Genomic DNA, 20,296 nt, shown 5'->3' on the forward strand with positions numbered 1-20,296 from the left:
TTATTACAACTTGAGGAGAGTTTGATCATCAATTAACACTCTCGAGTCTCAAATAGACCATCTCAAGTCGAGTTAGTTTTGACAGCTATACTCCCAAGGAGTACTCAAATTGAGCATTAGTAAAAGTCTCCCTAAACCATAGGGAAACCAACATGTTCCAAATTTTTGTTCCATAACAATCAAAAATCTAGTTGTAGAGATAATGAAAGCAAAGAAAAACACCAAAATATGGACCACAACATAGAAAAAGATTGCCAAAAGAGACATTATTTTCACCATTAAAACAAAAGCCATAATCCAAAAGCAACCAAAAAGTCCCAGCTTTCATTGATAGTTTCACTAGTAATTGAGCTTGGAACTAAAAAAAAATAAAATAAAATAAAAAATCTAACGGCTAAAAAGGCGTTTACAAGCTCTCACAACCTTGGACCCCACATGTCTTCTTCCATAACTATCTTGGTTTTTCTTCATAGATCTTGTTTCTAATGATCCAATTCTCTCAAAGTCATAATCTTGATTATCATAATCATTATCATGATTATTATTATCATAATCATCAACATTTATTGAAATGGGTTGATCATAAATCCTGCTGTACTTGTCAGAATTAACAGATGAAGATCTATTAATTGAAAATGCTCTTTTCACTGCTGCTTGTATTGCTCTTGTACTACTCTGCCTTTCAAGACTAATATTCTTATGATTACTATTACTATGATCAACATTGTTGTTCTTCTTTTGGTATGAAACTGAGCTATTTCGCTTCAAAACACCGCCATTCGATTTCGATTTTTCACCTTGATCATTCCCATCTTCATAATCCTCTGTTTTCCCTAAGAAGAAAGATTCATTCTTCTTATGATGCAAACTATCATCTTCATGAACAATAATTCTGGGTTGTTTTTCTTGTTGTTCATGAATTTGGGATTTTTTTGTAGATAATAATTCAAAATCTGTATCAATAAAAAGAAACTCTTTGTTGGATTTTGATCTTGAGATGAATGGATGATTTCCCTTGATTTTTGAGTACCCTTTCATTATTTTTTTCCTTTTCTTTTTTTTTGGATTGTGGGGTTTTTGATTTTTGGATATGATTTTTTTTTTTTTGGGTGATGAAGAAATGTAGGGTGGACCTAAATTTGTGGGAAATATGAAGATGGTGGAGCAAGTGAAACTGTGCAACAGCTGTATTTTTGAGGGTGGACTGAAACAAAGATGCTGCAGGAAAAAAAATTATATATATACTGAATTTCAGGGGATGGAAATGAGGGAGTTAATGGTAAAGACATGGGAAATTTAAATAAGTTGAAAGGGGGGACATATTGAGTCATTGACAAGTGACCACAATTACAACAACGGTAGGAATGGGATGGTGAGAATTTGTATAAACGGAAAACTACACGTCTTAGATAAGGCGGACTTATAAAAACTTATCATAGGTAAAAAAAATAAAAATAAAAATTGTATGAGTGAGGTATTTGCTCCTTGCAATTTGAGTAGTGATCAATTAGTGTAACTCCGTCTCATACAAGATTATAGGAAATTTATTTGCATATCGAGGAGAGGAGATCACATCGAATTAATCTAATACACATGTCTTGTCTGAGATCTTTATGTACTCCTTGACTTGTCCTAGTATAATAATTCAATAGATGGAGATCGACTCATCCAACTTGGGATATCTGTCCATACGATATTTGTTTTACTTATAAATTATAATACGGATTATATTACTATGATTACTCATTGAATTCCACTCGCTGTTTAGAATATTATAGGCATGTCGACTGCTTTGGGACCTTTGGAATATTTTTTCATAATCGCTATTATTAAAACAAGTAGAGATTATATGTAATGGCTGATCAATGATAAAAGGTTAAAATCAAGGGATGAGATTAATTCAATTGGAGATGTTTATTTTCGAATATTAAATAATATGACAACTAATTCTAAACGAAATAAAAATGTATTCACTAACTTTTTCACAGACAAGGAGTGATCTTATCTTAGAATAGGTCAAACCAACAGGCTTTAAAAAATAAAAGGATAAAATTACATACGAAAGAAATTACAAGAAAAACAGCAATTGACAACTAACAAAATGTAGGGATTGATGTAGATGTAGTCATGTAGATGTAGCACCACTACAACCTTACATTATAGATTTTTGATTATTAATTACTCATAATTATTTTAAAAGTCTCCTTAGAAAGTTCTAATTACTCATAAGTCATAACTACATTCTGTAAGTATTATTTTAGGTTTTACGTGCACTTGATTTTGGATGCAACACCTGTTGTTACCATTTTGGACTGCTACTCATAATTTCATATTGTATTTACCAAGGAGTGGTTCTTAATTGCTTTTTACACTTGTCAATGTATAATTTCTATGATGAATATATCTAATTATTAATACTACCTCCGTTAACTTTTATTTGCAACTTTGGGGTATTATTTGTGAGACATAAAATATTTCAAAGTTGTCAATAAAAGTTAACGGAGGTAGTATTTTTTTTTATTGAAATAAATTAATATGTTAAAATAACAAAAATAATACTCTTTTTTCTTAGAAAAATACTATACATATAGTGATGAAGTTAAATCGCCAAATACATGGAAAGTAAAATCGCCAAATGTGAATTGTGCAAAAATCAAAACATTACAAATAAAATAAACAGAGCAAGTATATGCATTGTATATTTGTATGTATCCAACAAACAAATTATGCATTTGTCATCAAAGGCCTGTTCTTCGGATCGGATATCCGAAGACTCGGATATCAAAAATTGATATCCAAATCCGATTTGAAAAATTCGAATATCCAATATTCGGATATCCAAAATTTTCGGATCGGATGCTTTTAATATCCATTATCCAATATTAAGTAAAATTGTTATGATTACTTTCTAAATTTCACTAATTTTACCGTTTTTTTATCGCTAAGTTGTACAAAATATTATAACAAAAATAGTAGTCCTTTTGCAATTAATATTATCATCAAATATATTAAAAAAACTATAATAAGTTAATAATACAGGGTTAGTTTTATATGAACAATTTAAAAAATTTATATACATTTCACTATTTTAGGCTTTATATTTTGGATATCTTTCGAATATCGTATATCCGAAATTTTCCAAATCCGCATTTGATATCCGCTTTTTCGAATCGGATATCCGATCCGAAATGAAAACTCAAATCGGATATTCAAAAATTCGAATCGGTTGCGGATCGAATTATCGGATTCTCGGATAGTTTTGTACAGGCCTTACCATCAAGTTAACAATGACATAATAACACAAATACGTTCACAATTACTCGTAGGTAGGTAATCTTTCCTTTTTATTTTTAAAGGTAATAAGAAAGAGAATCAGTTGTGGTGTAAGATAAAAGAAAATCCCTCAAATGAGTCACACCAGATTTAATCTCTATACCACGAGGTGAGGAAAAAACCTACCCTCAACCTCAACCTCAACCTCGGGTATCTAACTAAATATACGACAACATTATAGGCATAAATAATAATTAAAAGGATTCATTTCCCTCTAAAGGGTACAAGGACAAACTAGCCATTTATACATAAACTCTCAATTTTGTTGCTACACTTCAATAATTTCCAAGTTGAGCAAAATTATTGACTACCAAAGTCAAACAATTTGACTAAAATGGATCAAACAACTGTACATACATCACACATGCAAGAGGTGGCAATCGCAGAAAAGAGTAGCACGCAAATTCATGCATCCGTACACATCATACACAAATCCCAAAGTCACATGTGCACAGAGTTACTCCAAATGTTCCATGCATCTCAACGTGGAGTTAGATCTGTGTGCTTCAACTATTCACACACGAGAATGTACATACAGTAACACTCAGGAATGTCGTCTACTCGTTAGTCACAACTCCCTCTGTTCGAAACTAGTTGTCATGTGATCGGTGAAATTTAATCAAACTAGCAACGTGACAATTAAATCCTTTGGAAGAAGTAACTGAGGTTTATGTAGATCATCAACATCTAGATTCAGATGGCATAAAATGGGAAATCAGTACACGAGCACATGCAGAAATTGTGGTGTTCAGCCACTAAGAGAAATAAAAAGAGAGACAGCTATAGGGGCAGAATCAGTTAGCTGTCATGACAGCCATGTTCAAGCCACCCGAAAGACGTAAGTTCCTCTTACCATCTCCAAAGATGGCTCACAACTCCCTCAAGCGTAAAGGTGTCTGGTTACATCCCCCCCCCCCCCCCCCCCCCCCTCTTATCCCAATAGTCCCAAATGTGTCACATGAATTTGAGAGGATGTAAAATTACATCCAGATGTACTATGGACACCTGATAAAAAAAAACCTCGCATTTATAAATTGATAATTGAGAGAAAAAAAATGTTACCAAGATGGAAAAACCTAGGGGAGTGAAAATTAAAATTGGCATTCATTAATGAACTCCAAAACTATTATGAGAGGCAAAAAATTCAATTTCATGTCAATTTTTTTTCTTAGGGGTGGGGGGAAGAAGGTGAAAGAGTGACCAGGACATATTAAAGGGCATTTATCATCCTTTTCATCTCGGCAGATCTGCGGGGATCCGGATCTTCGATGGCCCTCTCTGTCAGCACATGTTTGATCCGACACATGGACTTTTTTACCTGCACTCAAATGAAGGTTAAATTATTAGTGACAAGTAAAATGCAGAAATTGCAATCTTGTGAATATAATGTTGTATGGTGGGTGTTTAACGATTAAAATACAGAAAAGGAAAGTTCCACATACAGACACTAGTACAGCACATAAATAAGGACATACTAAAAGTAAAAACACTATGGTGAAAAGGATAGACCAAGAGGCCCTAGAAAAGAATCCCAGGTAAAGATTTTAAAGTCTCAAATAAAAATTATAGACAACAGAATAGCAATCTAACAATAATTAGGTTTTCATATCACATGAGATGTCTTGCATACATCAATAGAGCACAAAGCTAAATACTAGGTGACAATATTCAAGGAGCACACATTGAATGGCTTCAACAATATAATTACACCATTCTTGCAAAAGATGCAATGACAATTAAAACAATAGTCCCCTGTCCAGAAATAATGGTCATGTATATTTATTAAAAATTGTCACATTTTATCTAATATGGAACTAGATTCTATGGAGTGATGGAGATAGGAATATAGGATGGAGAGGAGGCAACTACTATAAAGGGTATTTACTATTTAGTGAATTCAAGAAGAAATTCAACCATGTAAAAAGCACAAAGAAATATTAAAATATTGTCACGTTTAAAAATCCCCTCCTACTCTCCTAGGCAGCAAAGAAAATGTAGAAATAACAAAATGTTGCAAAGCAATAAATAGCCTAAGGCTAATGATATTAATGGTAACATTCTATGCTAATCCATGTGAGGTATAAAAGCTTACTGTGAAGCATTGAGCAGATTATTCTCACCTTTTTCTTAGGAGGATTTTAAAAAAATGAGAATATTAGAAGCTTCGATACTGTCGGGTGGATTAACATTAAATGTGGCTGCTAGCAACTAACTGAACGTATGCCCAGCCCCTAATTAACATTTTCCTTCAATGGCCTCAAGAACCACTGAGTGTGTAAGCCATACACATGCTCTCAGTGCTCATCAATTTATGTTATGTACAAACCCAATTTTATGCAATTTAAAACTTTCTTCTATGGCCTAAGAAGAGTACAGGACTGAACCTAATTTTAAAATACAAATCACAACTGGTTAGCGTCTGCAACCCTGCACAGCTGATCCCTACAACTGAAAACCCACCACACTATCATGAAAGAATTCACACTAAAAGACAACAGGTTTTAACACTAAAACAGTGGGATAAAGGAAGAACATGACAGATAGTTTATACACTTAAGTGTAATTGTAACCTTAGTAGCGCCATGCCATCATGTGATATTAAAAAACAAGAAATAAAAAATAAAATAAAAAAAAAATAAAAACCGTACAAAGCCCAAAAGTCCAAAAACAGAATGGAACCATGCAGATCTTCCCAATACATTAAGCAGTGATACTTTAAAATGCTGGTAGCTTACAAGGTTATTTTGACATTTAATGGTACTCAAGTCGTTAGGAGACGGTCTCCCTACAGTTAAGACTAGTTAGGCATCTTAATTATAAAAAGCACGCTTTGCACTAGGATGTCTAGCCGCGGGACAAAATGCATTGGCCTTGAAAGGCAAAGCACATTCTAGAAGGCAAACGCCTCACAACATCAAGAAATTAAAAATAAAAAAAAGACCAAAATTAATTAAAATTAAATCCCAAGTAGCCTTCAAGAGGCAAATTCAAGTAAAAGCCTTCAATTTATTGCATGAATATACTATTAAATGCCTTATTAAAAAAAATAAACAAATAAAAAAAATCAGTAATGTAGCACAAGTTGGGAAGTGATAGGCAAATTTTTGAAGAAGTTACCGGCTAGACTTCTCTAGATTTTGTTGTTGGCACTATCTGCCCCAGTGGCCATCTCCTGTTAAACGTATTTAAATTAGTTCATTTTACATTTGTACTCTTCTGATAGTTATCTCTCTCTTGTTCTTCGATCTCCTCCTGTACCCTCTTACCCATCACCAAATTATGTAGAAAAAAAACAACCACGTACAAAGCCTAAAAGTCCAAAACAGAATGTACCTATAATTTTTTTTTTTTAAAAAAAAAATAAGGAAAGAAAAAGGGTGCCTCAAATGCAAAAGGGTTAGCCTCACTACGACGTGTGGCTTTTAAATCTAATGACTATATATTTAGAATTTAGATTCCTGTGAGCTCTAACACCCAACCACCACAGGATCTATACTACATTTTAATTATGGTTGCATTAACAGCTCACTTACACACAACCAGATATAGTGGCTGATTCCATTTAATCAAACCTATGAAAATTCTTGTGTATATTTCTTTCTTAAAATAATCCTTGGCAGAAACAGGACAACAAAACCACAGTCACACATCAGTAAAAGCATATTGCCAGATGTATGTTTAAGAAAAATACCCAAAATAGCATTGTCTTTGACTCTTAGTTTCCAAACTAGTAACATCAGATTAAGTAGGAGAATTTCTTAGCTTAAACTAGGAAGTCACTTTCACATTAAGATTATCAAAAGAGTTTGGCCATAATTACCTTTGATATACGTTCAGGATTAGGAAATCGCAGGTTTTGAGCATTGAGCATCTGCCTCTGTGTCATTAGCATATTTCTCTCCTTCAACAGTACATACCAAAGCTTATGGAGATCATCCCAAGACTTGAGGCGCAATTCAGAAGCTTTCCAACCACGTCCTAAGATCCATTCATGATTTACCTCAGTCAGATATCATCCAAGTAAGCACTATTTACTCCACAAATACAATTTAAATACATATACAGATCACTTTGTAACTCACAAAGTTTGAATAATACCAAGACGATAAGCAAGTAAAAAGTTCTGTAGAGAAACATTACGGTGGCATATGGTTGCAGTCTATTCAGTGCCAGATAGGTGAGAAACCATAATTTCCTAACCATCTATCAATTATAAAAGTTTGTACTTTTATTATCCATGGAGAACTCTATTCCCCTTGATTAGAACCCTACTCAAACCTCACCACCAATCTCCCACCCTCGGCACATAGAAAGAGGGAGAACACGGAATTGCTGGTTTGATTGAGCCAACACTTAGTACCAACTTTCGATCTCAGCCATCAACCATGAAGCCCAGCTACTTCCAGGACTTATACTACAAAAACCATCTCATCAACATAGTCCAAAAGCTAAGGAGGTGTCAAATATAGTATTTCTGTGGATAGATGAAATCACAGAGGGCTAGAGGAGCCAATTTCAATTCAGCTGGCATTGGAGGAGAGGTGGGGAAAGTTTGCACTTATCTTGTAAGAAGAAGTGAGGAACAGGGCCATGGAAATTACATTGGGGCACCAACAAGGATAAACAAGCTTGCTGATGGTGGGTGAATCCTCCATTAAGACCATTCTTAACTGTCAATATGTCATTAAGCTCCACAACATTACTTCTTTCATTACTTCATCTTTCTTTATCTTTGTCGAAAATTAACTTTGTCTAAAGTTTCAATGTCATGCATAAGCAGGATTACACACTAATTGAAATTATTGAATATGTATTACTTCCTCTGTCACTAAATAGTTGTACCATTATAATGCGTTCAAGCCTAACCAAGTAAGGGCCAACCCCATATACACTAGCAAAATCCCACAAACCTAATCTTGGCAGTTGTATAAGCAGACCAAATTCCATGAAGAGCAACTTAATAAAAGTAACTTTATCTCACCCCACAGCAGACAAACTGCAAGTGAATTAAATTATAAAATGGGAACCAACCATTACCCCGTATTAGAGATGACTACATCATGAATTATCTTTCTCTGGCCTCAACTAGGATCAGTCAGCTACATTGAAGTGCTTTTTTATTCTTAACAGAATCACAAATGGGGGAGAGGTTGCTTTTTATACATTTTTTTTTGCACAATTTAGGAGGTGATCAACAGGTATAGTACTTCTTGAGATCTGAAGGAGTCAATTCTAGTACTTCAGTGTTGTTTCACATTCTTAAACGGTTGCATAGAACAAGCTAGCTTTAAAAAACACCTCTTAAAGTCTAAAATTGAGAGGTTCTCATTTTGAGACGAGATAATAGTTAGCAAAAATCATTAGTCTAATGAAGCTAAGTGAAGTGCCAATGGACAGCTTTAAATAGTCTGGGATGCTGTATCACTTCTACAGTTCTACCCACAAAAAATATAATCGCTTGTTTTACAACTTATAAGGAAATATTCTCATATGAATATTCTGAGTTAGATCACTTCTCTAGTAAACGCTGTATGAGATACAAGTTCACATATCTAAATGGATTAAATCTCTAATGTCATTTCACAATAAAACATCATTTCAATAACAGCAATTCAAGCTCATAAACAGAGTCTCCCCATCCCCACCCGGACAAAAAAGCAAGAGCATTATACGTTCATGATTCAAAACAAATGCAGACACAAGCATACCAGCACACTCTCATCTATCTATCAAGGAAGAATATATAAAAACCATTAAACACAGACCAATGTATTTGTCAACTGTAGAGTTTTTACGGATTCAACTGCGAAAATTGCATGTCATGCCATACCCTCCTCACAAATTCAAGCAATTTTCCATTTATCCAAACATACTAATGACATACATCACCAAATTAACAAACCCATTTAGTATTTTGTACAAACAATAATCAATTAGTAAACAACAAACACAGTTCCAAATTCAACAATCAATAACAAAATACCAATGTCAACATAGTTAGCCAAACCTTCAAATTACAAAAAACCAACTTTGTCAAAAATCAAATGGGTCATCTTCACATTATCATATATCATAATACAATCAAAAGTACATGAAATTAATTAAAATAATTAAAAAGGGGAAAATTAAACGCACCATAAACAACACGTTTATCATCATCAGTTGATCTATCAACCTCAAAGAACTGCTCAAGAGGATTACGCACTGATGTTGAAGCAGCAGCTGCTCCACCTGCACTTGTGTGTTCGTATCTTGCAGCTGCCGAAAAAATTCTCCCACCAATTTTTCGCAGAAACATTTTTGAAGATAAACCCTAATTACAAATTGTAATGCAACAAATTCAGCAACTTTTTTGAATTGGAAAAAAATTGAGGAAATGAAGATAATTAGAAGAAAATATGAAGAACGTTCGAATATGTGAGAGAGAGAAAACGAGAAGTTTACCGACGGACGGCGGCGTTGACGGCGGGAAGTGAGAGTGAAAAGAGGAGTTTTAGTGAGGGAGTGGGAAATTAACACGATAGCGGCTTCATATTTTTATTTCATGTCTTGTTTTTTCTTTTCTTTTTTTTTTTTTTTTTCCTTTTGTTTTGGGAAATTGATAAAATAAGCTTACTACCAAACACTTATATTAGCTTGTTTGACTACTCAATTAGCTAACGTTAGTCAAATAAACTAATATACCCACAATAAGCTTACTACCAAACAGGACTTAAGTGTTTGGTAGAAAGTTTATTGAAAGAGCTTATTACACTAAATAAGCTCTTTTTGAAAAAGCTCATTTTAGGAGCTTTTTCAATTAGCTTATTCATTAATTATTGTGAAATGACACTTATAACCTCATTTAATTTAAAATCCTATCTAAACTACCTACCCCACAATTAGCTTATTGGTCATTTCACATACTCAATCACCTTTAAGCTATCAGCTATTTACCAAACACTTTTATATAACCAGTTAATACAATAAGTTAGTCAAATTAGTTAATAAAATCAGCTAGTCAAAATCAACTAACTCAATCAGCTTTAGATTTCAGCTTTCTCCCAAATAGGGCCAGTAATTTTGCCAAAAAAAAACCTTATTTTATGAGAAAGATAGTGAAATTATGGTGAAAGGAAAGTGTAATTTGAAAATTGTTTGAAAGAGTTGCATTGTATTGGATTTTTTTAATTTTGAAATATAATTTGGGAAAAGCTTGGAAAATACGAGGATAAACAGAATATTATAAACATATAGCTATTGCAAAATTTGATGGTTACGTATTATACAAGGAGGAAATACAAGTTTATCAATTTGATAAACAAGACATGTTTATCAAATGGCAATTATGTAAATATTTGGTCTTGATATTTGAGCTTATATAATAAAAAACTCAATGTAGTAATTATGTACAACTATCACTAACTCACTATTCACGGCGTTATTTGACGGAAGTGAAACTCACAAACATCCACTTGTTCAGGAAGAATGTTAGACCAACTTCAATGGAGATTTCAATGGGGGAAGAAAAGCTCACAAGCAATCGATAAACACCTACTCTTAAGGGTTAACCATACCCTTAATTTCTCCCTTTTATCTTAGGGTTTTCGTTTAATTCGGCGGCGAAGCCGCCGAAAATGGTGTTCGAAAATGGAGGTACTTGAGGTTGGCGAAATCTCCATATTAGCAACTTGAAGAATGAGGCAAAGAAGATGAAGGTGGGTGGGGAAGAGACAAAGTCTCCACTGTTGTGCAATGGCTAGAAATATACGAAGAAGATGAAGATGGAACAATAACAGCAGCTAACTGCTGTGATTATTAAATTATATAAACATCCTTCATTATCAACTGAAAATGACGCCTTTACCCCTTGATAAACTTCAATTGTTTATCAAATTGATAAACCTCGGCAGCCCCTTATATAAGGTTAAGTAAAATTGTTGAGTTTGTGGTACATGTTAGATTTGTTGTCTGATAGAGTTGATGACGTAAAGATTGTCACCATTAACTGTAAGATATTTTAATTTTATTAAAATTCTGCTTCTTTGATGTTATCAAGAATATCTAAGCTTCCACAATCCATTTGCTTGGTTAAGATGGAATAAGCTTGGTGCGAGTAAGTATAAGGTCGCTAAGGAGAATTGTGATATGAAATTGAAATCAAAATAGAAGTCTCATATTGAACAAAGGGAGTCATCAAATGCTAACATGCCTATAGCCTTATAGAGAGGGAGGAGTTTGCCAAAGTATCTCTTCATTGGAGAAATAGCATATTATCAACAAGGGGTGGTATTACTGGTATACTGCATATTGATATTGAGAAAATAGTGTATATCTTTGACCCTAGTCATAATATCACCCCATAACCAAGCAAAGTTTGGTGGAGTTGGTGGGGAACTCACTTTATGATTTTGATGTCACGAGTTTGAGCCCCACCAACTATAAAATGCTTGGAGTAGAGGGATTTCCTTACCTTCCCCTCTCTACTCTCAAGCGATGACCTGTAGAGTTGGACTAGTTTACCCTGTGAGAGGTGTCGACTCAATAGGATCCTTCTTCTTACCTTTAAAAAAAAATAAACAAAAAAAAAGTGATAATATCACCCTATGTTAATTATCCTCTAAAAAAAAAAAAAAAAAGAAAAAGAATTATTGGACTTAGGAGGAATATCTTAATTTCATTTTGGTGGTATGCTCCCCCCAAAATTGACTCATTTAATATACGAAATACTTGTAATTCAAGATATTCCGTATTAGTTTGGTATAAAATATTCTTTACTCTTTAAGGTGCTATAAAGTTCGAGTAACTCAGAAACTCTAGCAAAATATTGTCCAAATGTATATACTACGGAGTATATATTACAAAAGCATATATCGTTACGAATTTAGCAAGACTCTACAAGATCTGAGGCAGAATGTTAGGTGGGCATCCGGACCCGTTAAAACAAATAGGAGTCAACTGGGCATCAACAGCATCATCCTCATTCACAGTCAATCAACAACACTCTCTCTGTAAACTAAAAATAGCCAAAAATGCTGTCAACTTCCAATTTCATCTCTCTTCAACAATGTCCAACTCCATTCCCATCTTCTTCTCCTTCATTTCTTCGCTTCCATTTATCTCTTCCTTCAAAATTTACCAGGTTTTTTTTAAAATTTCTTTTACCCCTTTTTGCATTTTTCTCAAATTATATCATAAAGTCTTTCTTTTTACATTAATCACTAAGTTTTTTTTTTTTTTTTTTTTGGCAGGATCATGATGTCTGCTCATCACTCAAATCCTCCGCTTCCTGATGATCGCATCGTAGTGAGACCCTTTTGTTATTTTCCTATTGTTTATTAAAAATTTGATTTTTTTTCCCTATGTAATGGTTGAGGCTCAATATTACTAACTCATACTGGTAACTATTGATAATTGCTAGTATACTCTATTCGGATTTAGTTGTCACATTATTAATTCAACTTGAGTTATTACAAATAGTGGTGCAATTTCATCAATCACTCAAAATTAATCCTAAATCATCTTAAAAAAAATCTTTTAATAACAATTGTCACCTCGCTTATGATTTTGGAAATTCTCTTTGTTTTGTATGTTAGATGTGATGATATGGAGTCTAAATCTAAATTAACAAACTAAGGTTGCTTTCTTCTCTTAAGGATTGATTGTATAACTAGTAGGCTCATGCAATGGATTGACATGTAAAAAAACTAGTTAGTGGGCGTAAGACTTTAAGACTCTAAGAGTAGAAGGCAAACTTAAGTTGGTAGCTAGGTTGGGAAGGAGTCTCAACATTCTACAAAAACGAGGAATTTCCAAAAGCATAAGCAAGAGAATGATGTTATTGGTGGATTTTTCAAGATTATTTTGAGTCAAGGATGGGGTTGCTTCAATCTTTGCATACACATACTTAAAATATGTAGTAGTTACTTTTCAATATATATATATATATATATATATATATATATATATATATATAAAAAATAAAAAACCAACTATTTGAGGTTCAGATTTGTTTTGGTTGAATTAAAGGGTTTCTTGAAGATTTTGAAAATAGTTTATCAATAAGTACTGCTGTACTAGGAGTCATAGGAGGTGAAAAGGAAAATATCACAAATAAAAGGCTGTAGATTAGTGAATGTTAACAAAATTATTAATGGAATATGAATCCATGGCTATTATTAAAATGATGCAATTGCGGCTTATGGCAGGTGGGTTGTGGGGGTGCAACAATGGACTATCTGTTAATGGTGGATGGCTTCCCTAAGCCTGATGAAAAGATCAGAGGCACTTCCTCCAAGGTACATTATTGTGTATGACCCAAATGATTTGTTAATTTGTTCTTAGTTTACTGATTTAGATCATTAAAACTTATATATTTAAAAGTTCAATGACTATTGTTTAATTACATCTGTGCAAGTTTAAAGACGAAGGAAAAGATATATTTATAATGTTTGGATGATGTATGACATGTTGGATAACTCTATCATGCATACAAAACAGCATGTAACTAGCTACTGGCCATCTTTGGAACACATTGCCTTTTAAAGTAGTTTTTAAGACACACAAACATGCAAGTGGACATGAGACAGTGCCATCTTTCCATTTAGCACAATGTTGCTCCAAACTAGTATTCAACAGTAGATTGTCATTTTGTGGGTCTATTGCGCTAGACTATTTCATGATGTGAGAAATGTGGACTTCAGACTTGGGGAGGGGGGGTCTAACTCTACTTCCAGGAAAAAAAAAATTGATCCTCAAAGTTATGGTTCTTCATTTTTGTCAAGTGAGACATCTTATAAATAACTTCTGCATTGATTTTTGGTAATATAGTTATTAGTAGACCTTATAATATTACATTTTTGTAGATTCAAGGGGGCGGCAATGTTGGCAATGCTTTGACTTGTGCTGCTCGTTTGGGGTTACGGCCTAGAATAATTGCCAAGGTCAAGGTCTTCCTGTGTTGTAGCTAAAAATTTCTTCTTCTTTTGTGACTTTTCAATAAAAATCGGGAACCTAGAACTCGAGATATATTTTATTCAAATGAAGAACTCCTGAAAATTTGTTGGTTCATGTACCTTAATTGCTTATTAGGTTGCTGAAGATGCTGAAGGAAGAGGCATACTAGAAGAGCTTGAAGCTGATGGTGTGGACACTTCTTTTATTGTGGTGATTACTTGCTTTTTGTAACTGTAGATGCTCCTATTTAGATATTAGGAGATAAGAAGTATAAATTAGGGAGTTTATAAGCAACTGCTTTATTACTTGCAAATGTGATTCTGCTAGCTTCAGTCGGAACTCTGGTTGAAATATATGTGAATTATTTTAGGCCTCAATAGATGTGTATTTACTTTTAAAAGTTATTTCACTACTATTATCTTAAACTAAATAGTAGCCCTGTAGATAAATTTGCATCCTTTGTTGGATATTAGGCAATTCCCACGAGAAATCTGCAATGAATTGATGTTACGGAAGAGGGAAAATTCCCACGAGAAATCCTATATTCTTCCATGATGCTAAACTGCTCAAACTATGATAATTCATTGTAGAATCATCAACAGCTGTCTGACAATTGTATCACCTTTATGTTCAATATCATTTCTATGCCTTACTCTCTATCATAAATGTTACATTTTCTTATGTGTCAAAGAGTCGTATTTTAAGAAATACGCATTCACCTATGCAGGTTTCTGAGGAGGGTCGTTCTATGTACAGTTATGTGATTGTTGACAGTAAGATGTGAGATTCCTGTTTAAAATATTTGCATCTTTAGTCAATTTCTCATGAGCCATGACCATGAATATTACTTTTGATTTCTCATTCATATTTTACTATTTATGCTTCTTGCCCATCATTTATTTTCCCCCTAAGTTTATCGTCATCCTCATTTTGTCTTTCAATAGCACAGTTAAACTTGAATCTCAGTTTTTTGCTTTTGTTACTGTCATAATTCCACCTTGACTCATGATTGAACTTCAGCTTTTTCATATGTGTTGAATTTATACTTATTGTGATGCTTCTAGGAAAACCCGGACTGCTATATACTATCCAGGATATCCTCCCATGACACCTACTGACTTTTCCGGCTCTAGTTTATCTTCTGCTTTAGATGGTGCCAACCTTGTGTATTTTGATGGACTCTCACTAAAAACGGCTTCAGCTGTGGCAAGAGAGGTAAATATCTTGTATTTTTCTTTAATTTTCTCTTTGCTTAGTTTCCTCTCATTTGTCTGGTTAGTATATGTGCTTAAGTCAGAGATATACTGTCATTCTCATCCTTACATTTCTTATAATACTTTTGCCTATTGCAGCACTCTATACTCCATAGAGGTTGGTATTGTAAACCTAAATACTCTGGACTTTTTTTTGCCTAAGTTTCTTGGTGCAGGTTCTATGGCTTACCATATCTTTGTTGGTGTCCAGATTCTAATATATCGATAAGAGACTACCTATTATTACTTACGTTTATGATAGGCCTTGAGTTCTAGAAAATCTTAGTCAAAGATAATCTTTATTTTTGTAAGGCACTTATATGAAGATACTGTGGGTTCACCAGCTGCTCACTTTTAATGACTCAAAGCAAATTCATCTTTGTTGTAGCAATGATAATGCATATGGGTTGGGCACTTGGTAATGGTAGGTTGGTAGCAATGAAAATGTTCCTAACATATATGTATACAGATACAGAGATGCCTGCATATTTGAATACATGTTTATTTTCATACATAACTTGTTGTCAACTCGATGTCCTGTAAAAATCTTGTCTTATTTGCAGTTTTGTTTTTCATGTAGTGTCGTGATCTCTCTTTCTCTCTCTCTTTCACACACACACATACTCGCTTGCTCTTTCTCATGATTCCTCCTGAAGGTTCTGGCAATGAGGTGGACAGACTTACTGACGCTGCTGTGAGCTTCTGTTGCAGGCACGTCGTAGAGGCATTCCAATTCTGGTTGATGCAGAAATGGGAGAGGAAGGTTTTGATAATCTCTTAAAAATTTCAGACTATGCTGTTTGCTCAGCAAAATATCCTCAGGTAAAACTAGCTTTACCACTTACCACAGTTGCAACTTCTTTTGTCCTGCTGAAGATGAACTCCTTTTTTTTCCTTTCATAGAGTTAGTGATGTAATAGATAATATAGAAACTAGTTACAACTTACAAGGGCAGACATTCCCTTTGCCAGAGTTAAGACATTTTTGTTTCCTTTAGTTGAAAAGAGAGATGGGATTAGATTAGAGACCAGAGCATAATTTAATGTGGGCCAAGGAGTACGAACTTTTTTACGCATTGCTGCATATTTATTTGGACTCAGTAATTATTTGCTGCTTTTAGGATTTGATGCTTTACATAGATCAGGTGTATTGGCACATCTCATTGGCGATAGGAAGCCACTTTGATATGTGAAGAAATAAGAGCACTTGTAGAGCTTGCATAGTGTTCTGTTCTTGTCATTTGCACAATGTGCATAACTATATTATATTATTTGGGGTCTTTTCCTCAACTTTAAATTACTTCTATTGTTTACGTTTCCTCCTTATCCTTCTCTAAAATGTTAATGCATTCTTGCATCTACCGTGAAACAATCTGACCATCAATGTCACGCTGGAAGTTTTCACTCTTTTATGAAACAGTATCATTCATAAACTCTATCTCAACACTATATGAATAACACACTGCTTTGCTGCTCTTGCTGTGATAGGCTTGGACAAATGCACCATCTATGGCAACTGCACTTGTTTCTATGCTAATAAGATTGCCATCATTGAAATTTGTGATTGTTACCCTTGGTGAAGAGGGGTGCATAATGCTACAGAGAATTCATAAAGGTGAGGAATACAAGAAGTCACTTGCTACTGTTTCCCTTCATAGCATTACAAAAAAAATATATATATTATATATTGGTATCCATTGTTTACAATCTTGATCTAATCACTATCTAGAGCATGAGCTGTATGATGTGTTTAAGAAGTATATTTTTGCTTGCAAATTTGTTAATTAAATTGAATATGCATACGGTGTCATGGATACCTCATTGAATTTCTCTCTGCAGCAGATGATGCTAAGTTAGAAGAAATGAATGCGGACCTATGTTTAGCATCACTAAACAAGAAAAAAGACAGCCATAAAACTTATCCAACATGTATTTCATCGGTTAGTTTTTGTCTTCTGATATGTGTTTACATTGTACTTCTTATTGATAATATACTAAACCATTTTTTTTTTCTTTTTATTTTTTTTTATATATCATCAAAGAAAGGGGTTGGATTTTACTAATTAGATTGTTTTATGTACCGTGGTTTAGGGTTATCCTTATCGGGAAAAATCAATATACTGATGATGTCATTAGTTGCCATGTTTTGTCTGTTAAGTTAGTTCACCGTTTTTTTTTTATTATTATTATTATCCCGCCCATGCTTCTTGAGATCGGTGGATAGCATTGATTGTGGTGTAAAGTATCATCTTCATCTTTACCTTTCGAGTTTTGGGTAATTTTTAAGTTAATCTTGAGCTGAAGAGCTGTATATTGAACAGAGAACCTGATGGTATTGCCATGACATTGTCCTTTTCACTAGAGAACTACAGTTTTACTGCTTCACCCTCATGTTTGATACTTATATTTCCTTTTTCTGTTTGTATGCATTCTGCTTCTCTTCCCAGCCGGTTTTAAAGCTGGAAGCACCTGGACTTGGAACACTGAGTGGAAGGTTGCTAGTGGGAACAGCTGAGAGAATACCACACTTGGAGCTAGTTGATACAACGGGAGCTGGTGATGCTTTCATTGGAGCAGTTCTTTATGGTATGTTAAATAATAGATCTCATGCGTAGATTTGAGAAACTTATATGCTGATGGATATGTCATTTAGAAGATAAAAACCAAACTTTAGAGCTGCTCCAAGAAACAAGACAGTAAATATGAGAGAAGAGTTGGAGGAGAGCAGATGCTCTGAAAGACTGAAACTCTTGAGAAATTGTTCAATTCTTCATCTCTTATCTCTCATACCTGCCTTAAACTGCTTGAAAAGCTATGCAACTTTCTTTGCTTTTGTGATCTATTTTTTATTATGAAAGTAATATCTTGGCCTATGAAAATGTTTCATTAGTTACTTCCTAGTTAAAACAAAATGGTGCAGAAGAAGGCAATCTGTATGCTTCTTCTTGTATCCATCATAAGAAACAGACTGACTTATATTTGGAAGACCTTGTGACTGTTAAATAAGTGCATATGTGAATAATGTGCAAGATTACTGTATCAATTTTCTTCGTATAAAAAATCGGAAGGCATTTGGGAATATTTTGCATAAGGTGTTTCTCTCATAAGGAGGGCCTCCTAATGTTTCTTTTTTCCTAGCATTAAAAAAAAGTGTTGTTGGCTGCAAGCTTGTCAAGTTGTCAGCCTTGAAATTTGAACAATGTTTCTCACCTCATTTTTGTAGGTATGCTATAACCTAAATTTTGGGGAGAAAAAAAAAATCCTATTTGCGATAGTCAACTACATTTAACTCTTCCCTTGTTTAGTGTCACCGAGTTAAGGCAAACTTTGCATGAACAACTGGATTAATATCTGTTGAAGAAGGCTTTATTGGGTTTTGCATATACATATTAACTGGCTTGATCTTAGAAACTTGATGTTTAAGGTAAGTTGCCTGAAATGGTCTTTCCCTGCAATTCAGCAATTCTGATACCAAAATCGCTTGCTTTGGAGTTTGGACTAGTTAAGCTAAATATCCGTAGCTATATATTTTGTCTAGAGTAGGATTGCACAATATAATCAAACACCCATCTAGCTTTAGGTTGTGGCTCTATAGTATGATTATCAGTGTGTTCTGTGGATTAATGTTGTTGAAATATGTAATGTCTTACCCCAATTAAGTACAATCAAGTTACTAAATTGTTTTTGTTTGTAGCTCTGTGTACAGATATGCTCCCCGAAAAAATGCTGCCATTTGCTGCTCAAGTGGTGAGTGGCACTTCCATCGGTCCATACTAATTTTGTTGTTGTTAGGATTACTAGGTAGGGTTTGTCATTATATTTTTGTTGAGAAGAAAAGTGTATGTTATGACTCTGCTTGAGTGGTATCATCACAGGCAGCTGGCTGTTGCCGAGCATTTGGAGCTCGGACAGGTCTTCCACATATTACAGAGCCACGCTTGCAACCCTTTCTAGAACAGAATCCGAGTACATCACCAGCACAATGAAATATAACTTCAGGCCTTCAACCAATTCCCTTGACTGTTGGTTTGCAATATCTGCCTGTACCTTTTGTATATTTTGCTTGTTAAAGCTAAGCACGATTAGTATGTATGTATGTATGTATGTATGTATGTATATTCCTCCCAAATCATCCTGGCTAGGTTGTAAATTGTTCAAGACTATGTATTTGATACGTTGTAATGTTGTATATTAATATGATCAATAGGGTCATGTTCATTTTAAAGGAAAATACATCAGGGTTTGTTGTTTTTATGCTCCGGCGAAGTCATAAGAAGTCACTTTGTACTGTTTTTCTTGTATGTTCGTAGACATTATACCAGTGATTTTTTTGGTTCCATTGAAGCCTTTCCATATTATGATTTACTTGCTTATCTAGATGCATTATAAATAGGGTTAATTAAAGAGATTATTAATTGGAAAATTTGTCAGGAAAAATCTTTTAAAGGGACCTTTTTGTCCAAAAAAAACCTTTTAAAATTTTTTTGGCCAAGGAAAACCTTTAAAATTTTTTTTTTTTTTGTTCAAGACAGCCAAAACCCACTTTCCGACGTTGACTCACCATTCTCCGGCGTTGACCACGTGTTTTACAACACGTGTGACGCACATGACCCCTATTTTCCTAATTACACCCCCACTTTGCCTAATTTCACACCCTTTTCCCTCCAATTAAATACTCTCTCTCCTATTCTCTCTCTCTCTCTCCTAACCAAAGGGTAGTAGGCTAGTGCAAATAGGATTCTTCCATAACCTATTTTTTTTTTTTTTTTTTTAACC

At 34.1% G+C, this 20,296-nt stretch overlaps 2 protein-coding genes across 2 annotated transcripts; one reads left to right on the top strand and one right to left on the bottom strand.

The window, feature by feature from the left end:
- Nucleotides 1-4,418: 4,418 nt before the first annotated feature.
- Nucleotides 4,419-9,930, bottom strand: LOC145616395 (uncharacterized). The gene is made up of 4 exons (XM_081671107.1): nt 9,778-9,930; nt 9,469-9,646; nt 7,154-7,311; nt 4,419-4,651 (listed from the first exon to the last, which is right to left on the bottom strand). Exons 2-4 carry the CDS (start codon nt 9,629-9,631, stop codon nt 4,544-4,546), a joined length of 429 nt encoding a protein of 142 aa, XP_081527233.1. The 5' UTR covers nt 9,632-9,646; nt 9,778-9,930; the 3' UTR covers nt 4,419-4,543.
- A 2,287-nt stretch (nt 9,931-12,217) lies between these two features.
- LOC145616404 (uncharacterized) lies at nt 12,218-19,774 on the top strand. Its single transcript, XM_081671119.1, has 13 exons — nt 12,218-12,454; nt 12,564-12,618; nt 13,521-13,610; nt 14,178-14,255; nt 14,404-14,478; nt 14,996-15,048; nt 15,333-15,483; nt 16,233-16,343; nt 17,009-17,135; nt 17,363-17,460; nt 17,968-18,106; nt 19,215-19,267; nt 19,396-19,774. Exons 1-13 carry the CDS (start codon nt 12,345-12,347, stop codon nt 19,504-19,506), a joined length of 1,251 nt encoding a protein of 416 aa, XP_081527245.1. The 5' UTR covers nt 12,218-12,344; the 3' UTR covers nt 19,507-19,774.
- Nucleotides 19,775-20,296: the final 522 nt, after the last annotated feature.

Source organism: Chenopodium album, chromosome 3 (genome assembly GCF_948465745.1).
Source record: "Chenopodium album chromosome 3, dcCheAlbu1.1, whole genome shotgun sequence".
In the NCBI taxonomy this organism is placed as follows: Eukaryota; Viridiplantae; Streptophyta; class Magnoliopsida; order Caryophyllales; family Amaranthaceae; genus Chenopodium; species Chenopodium album.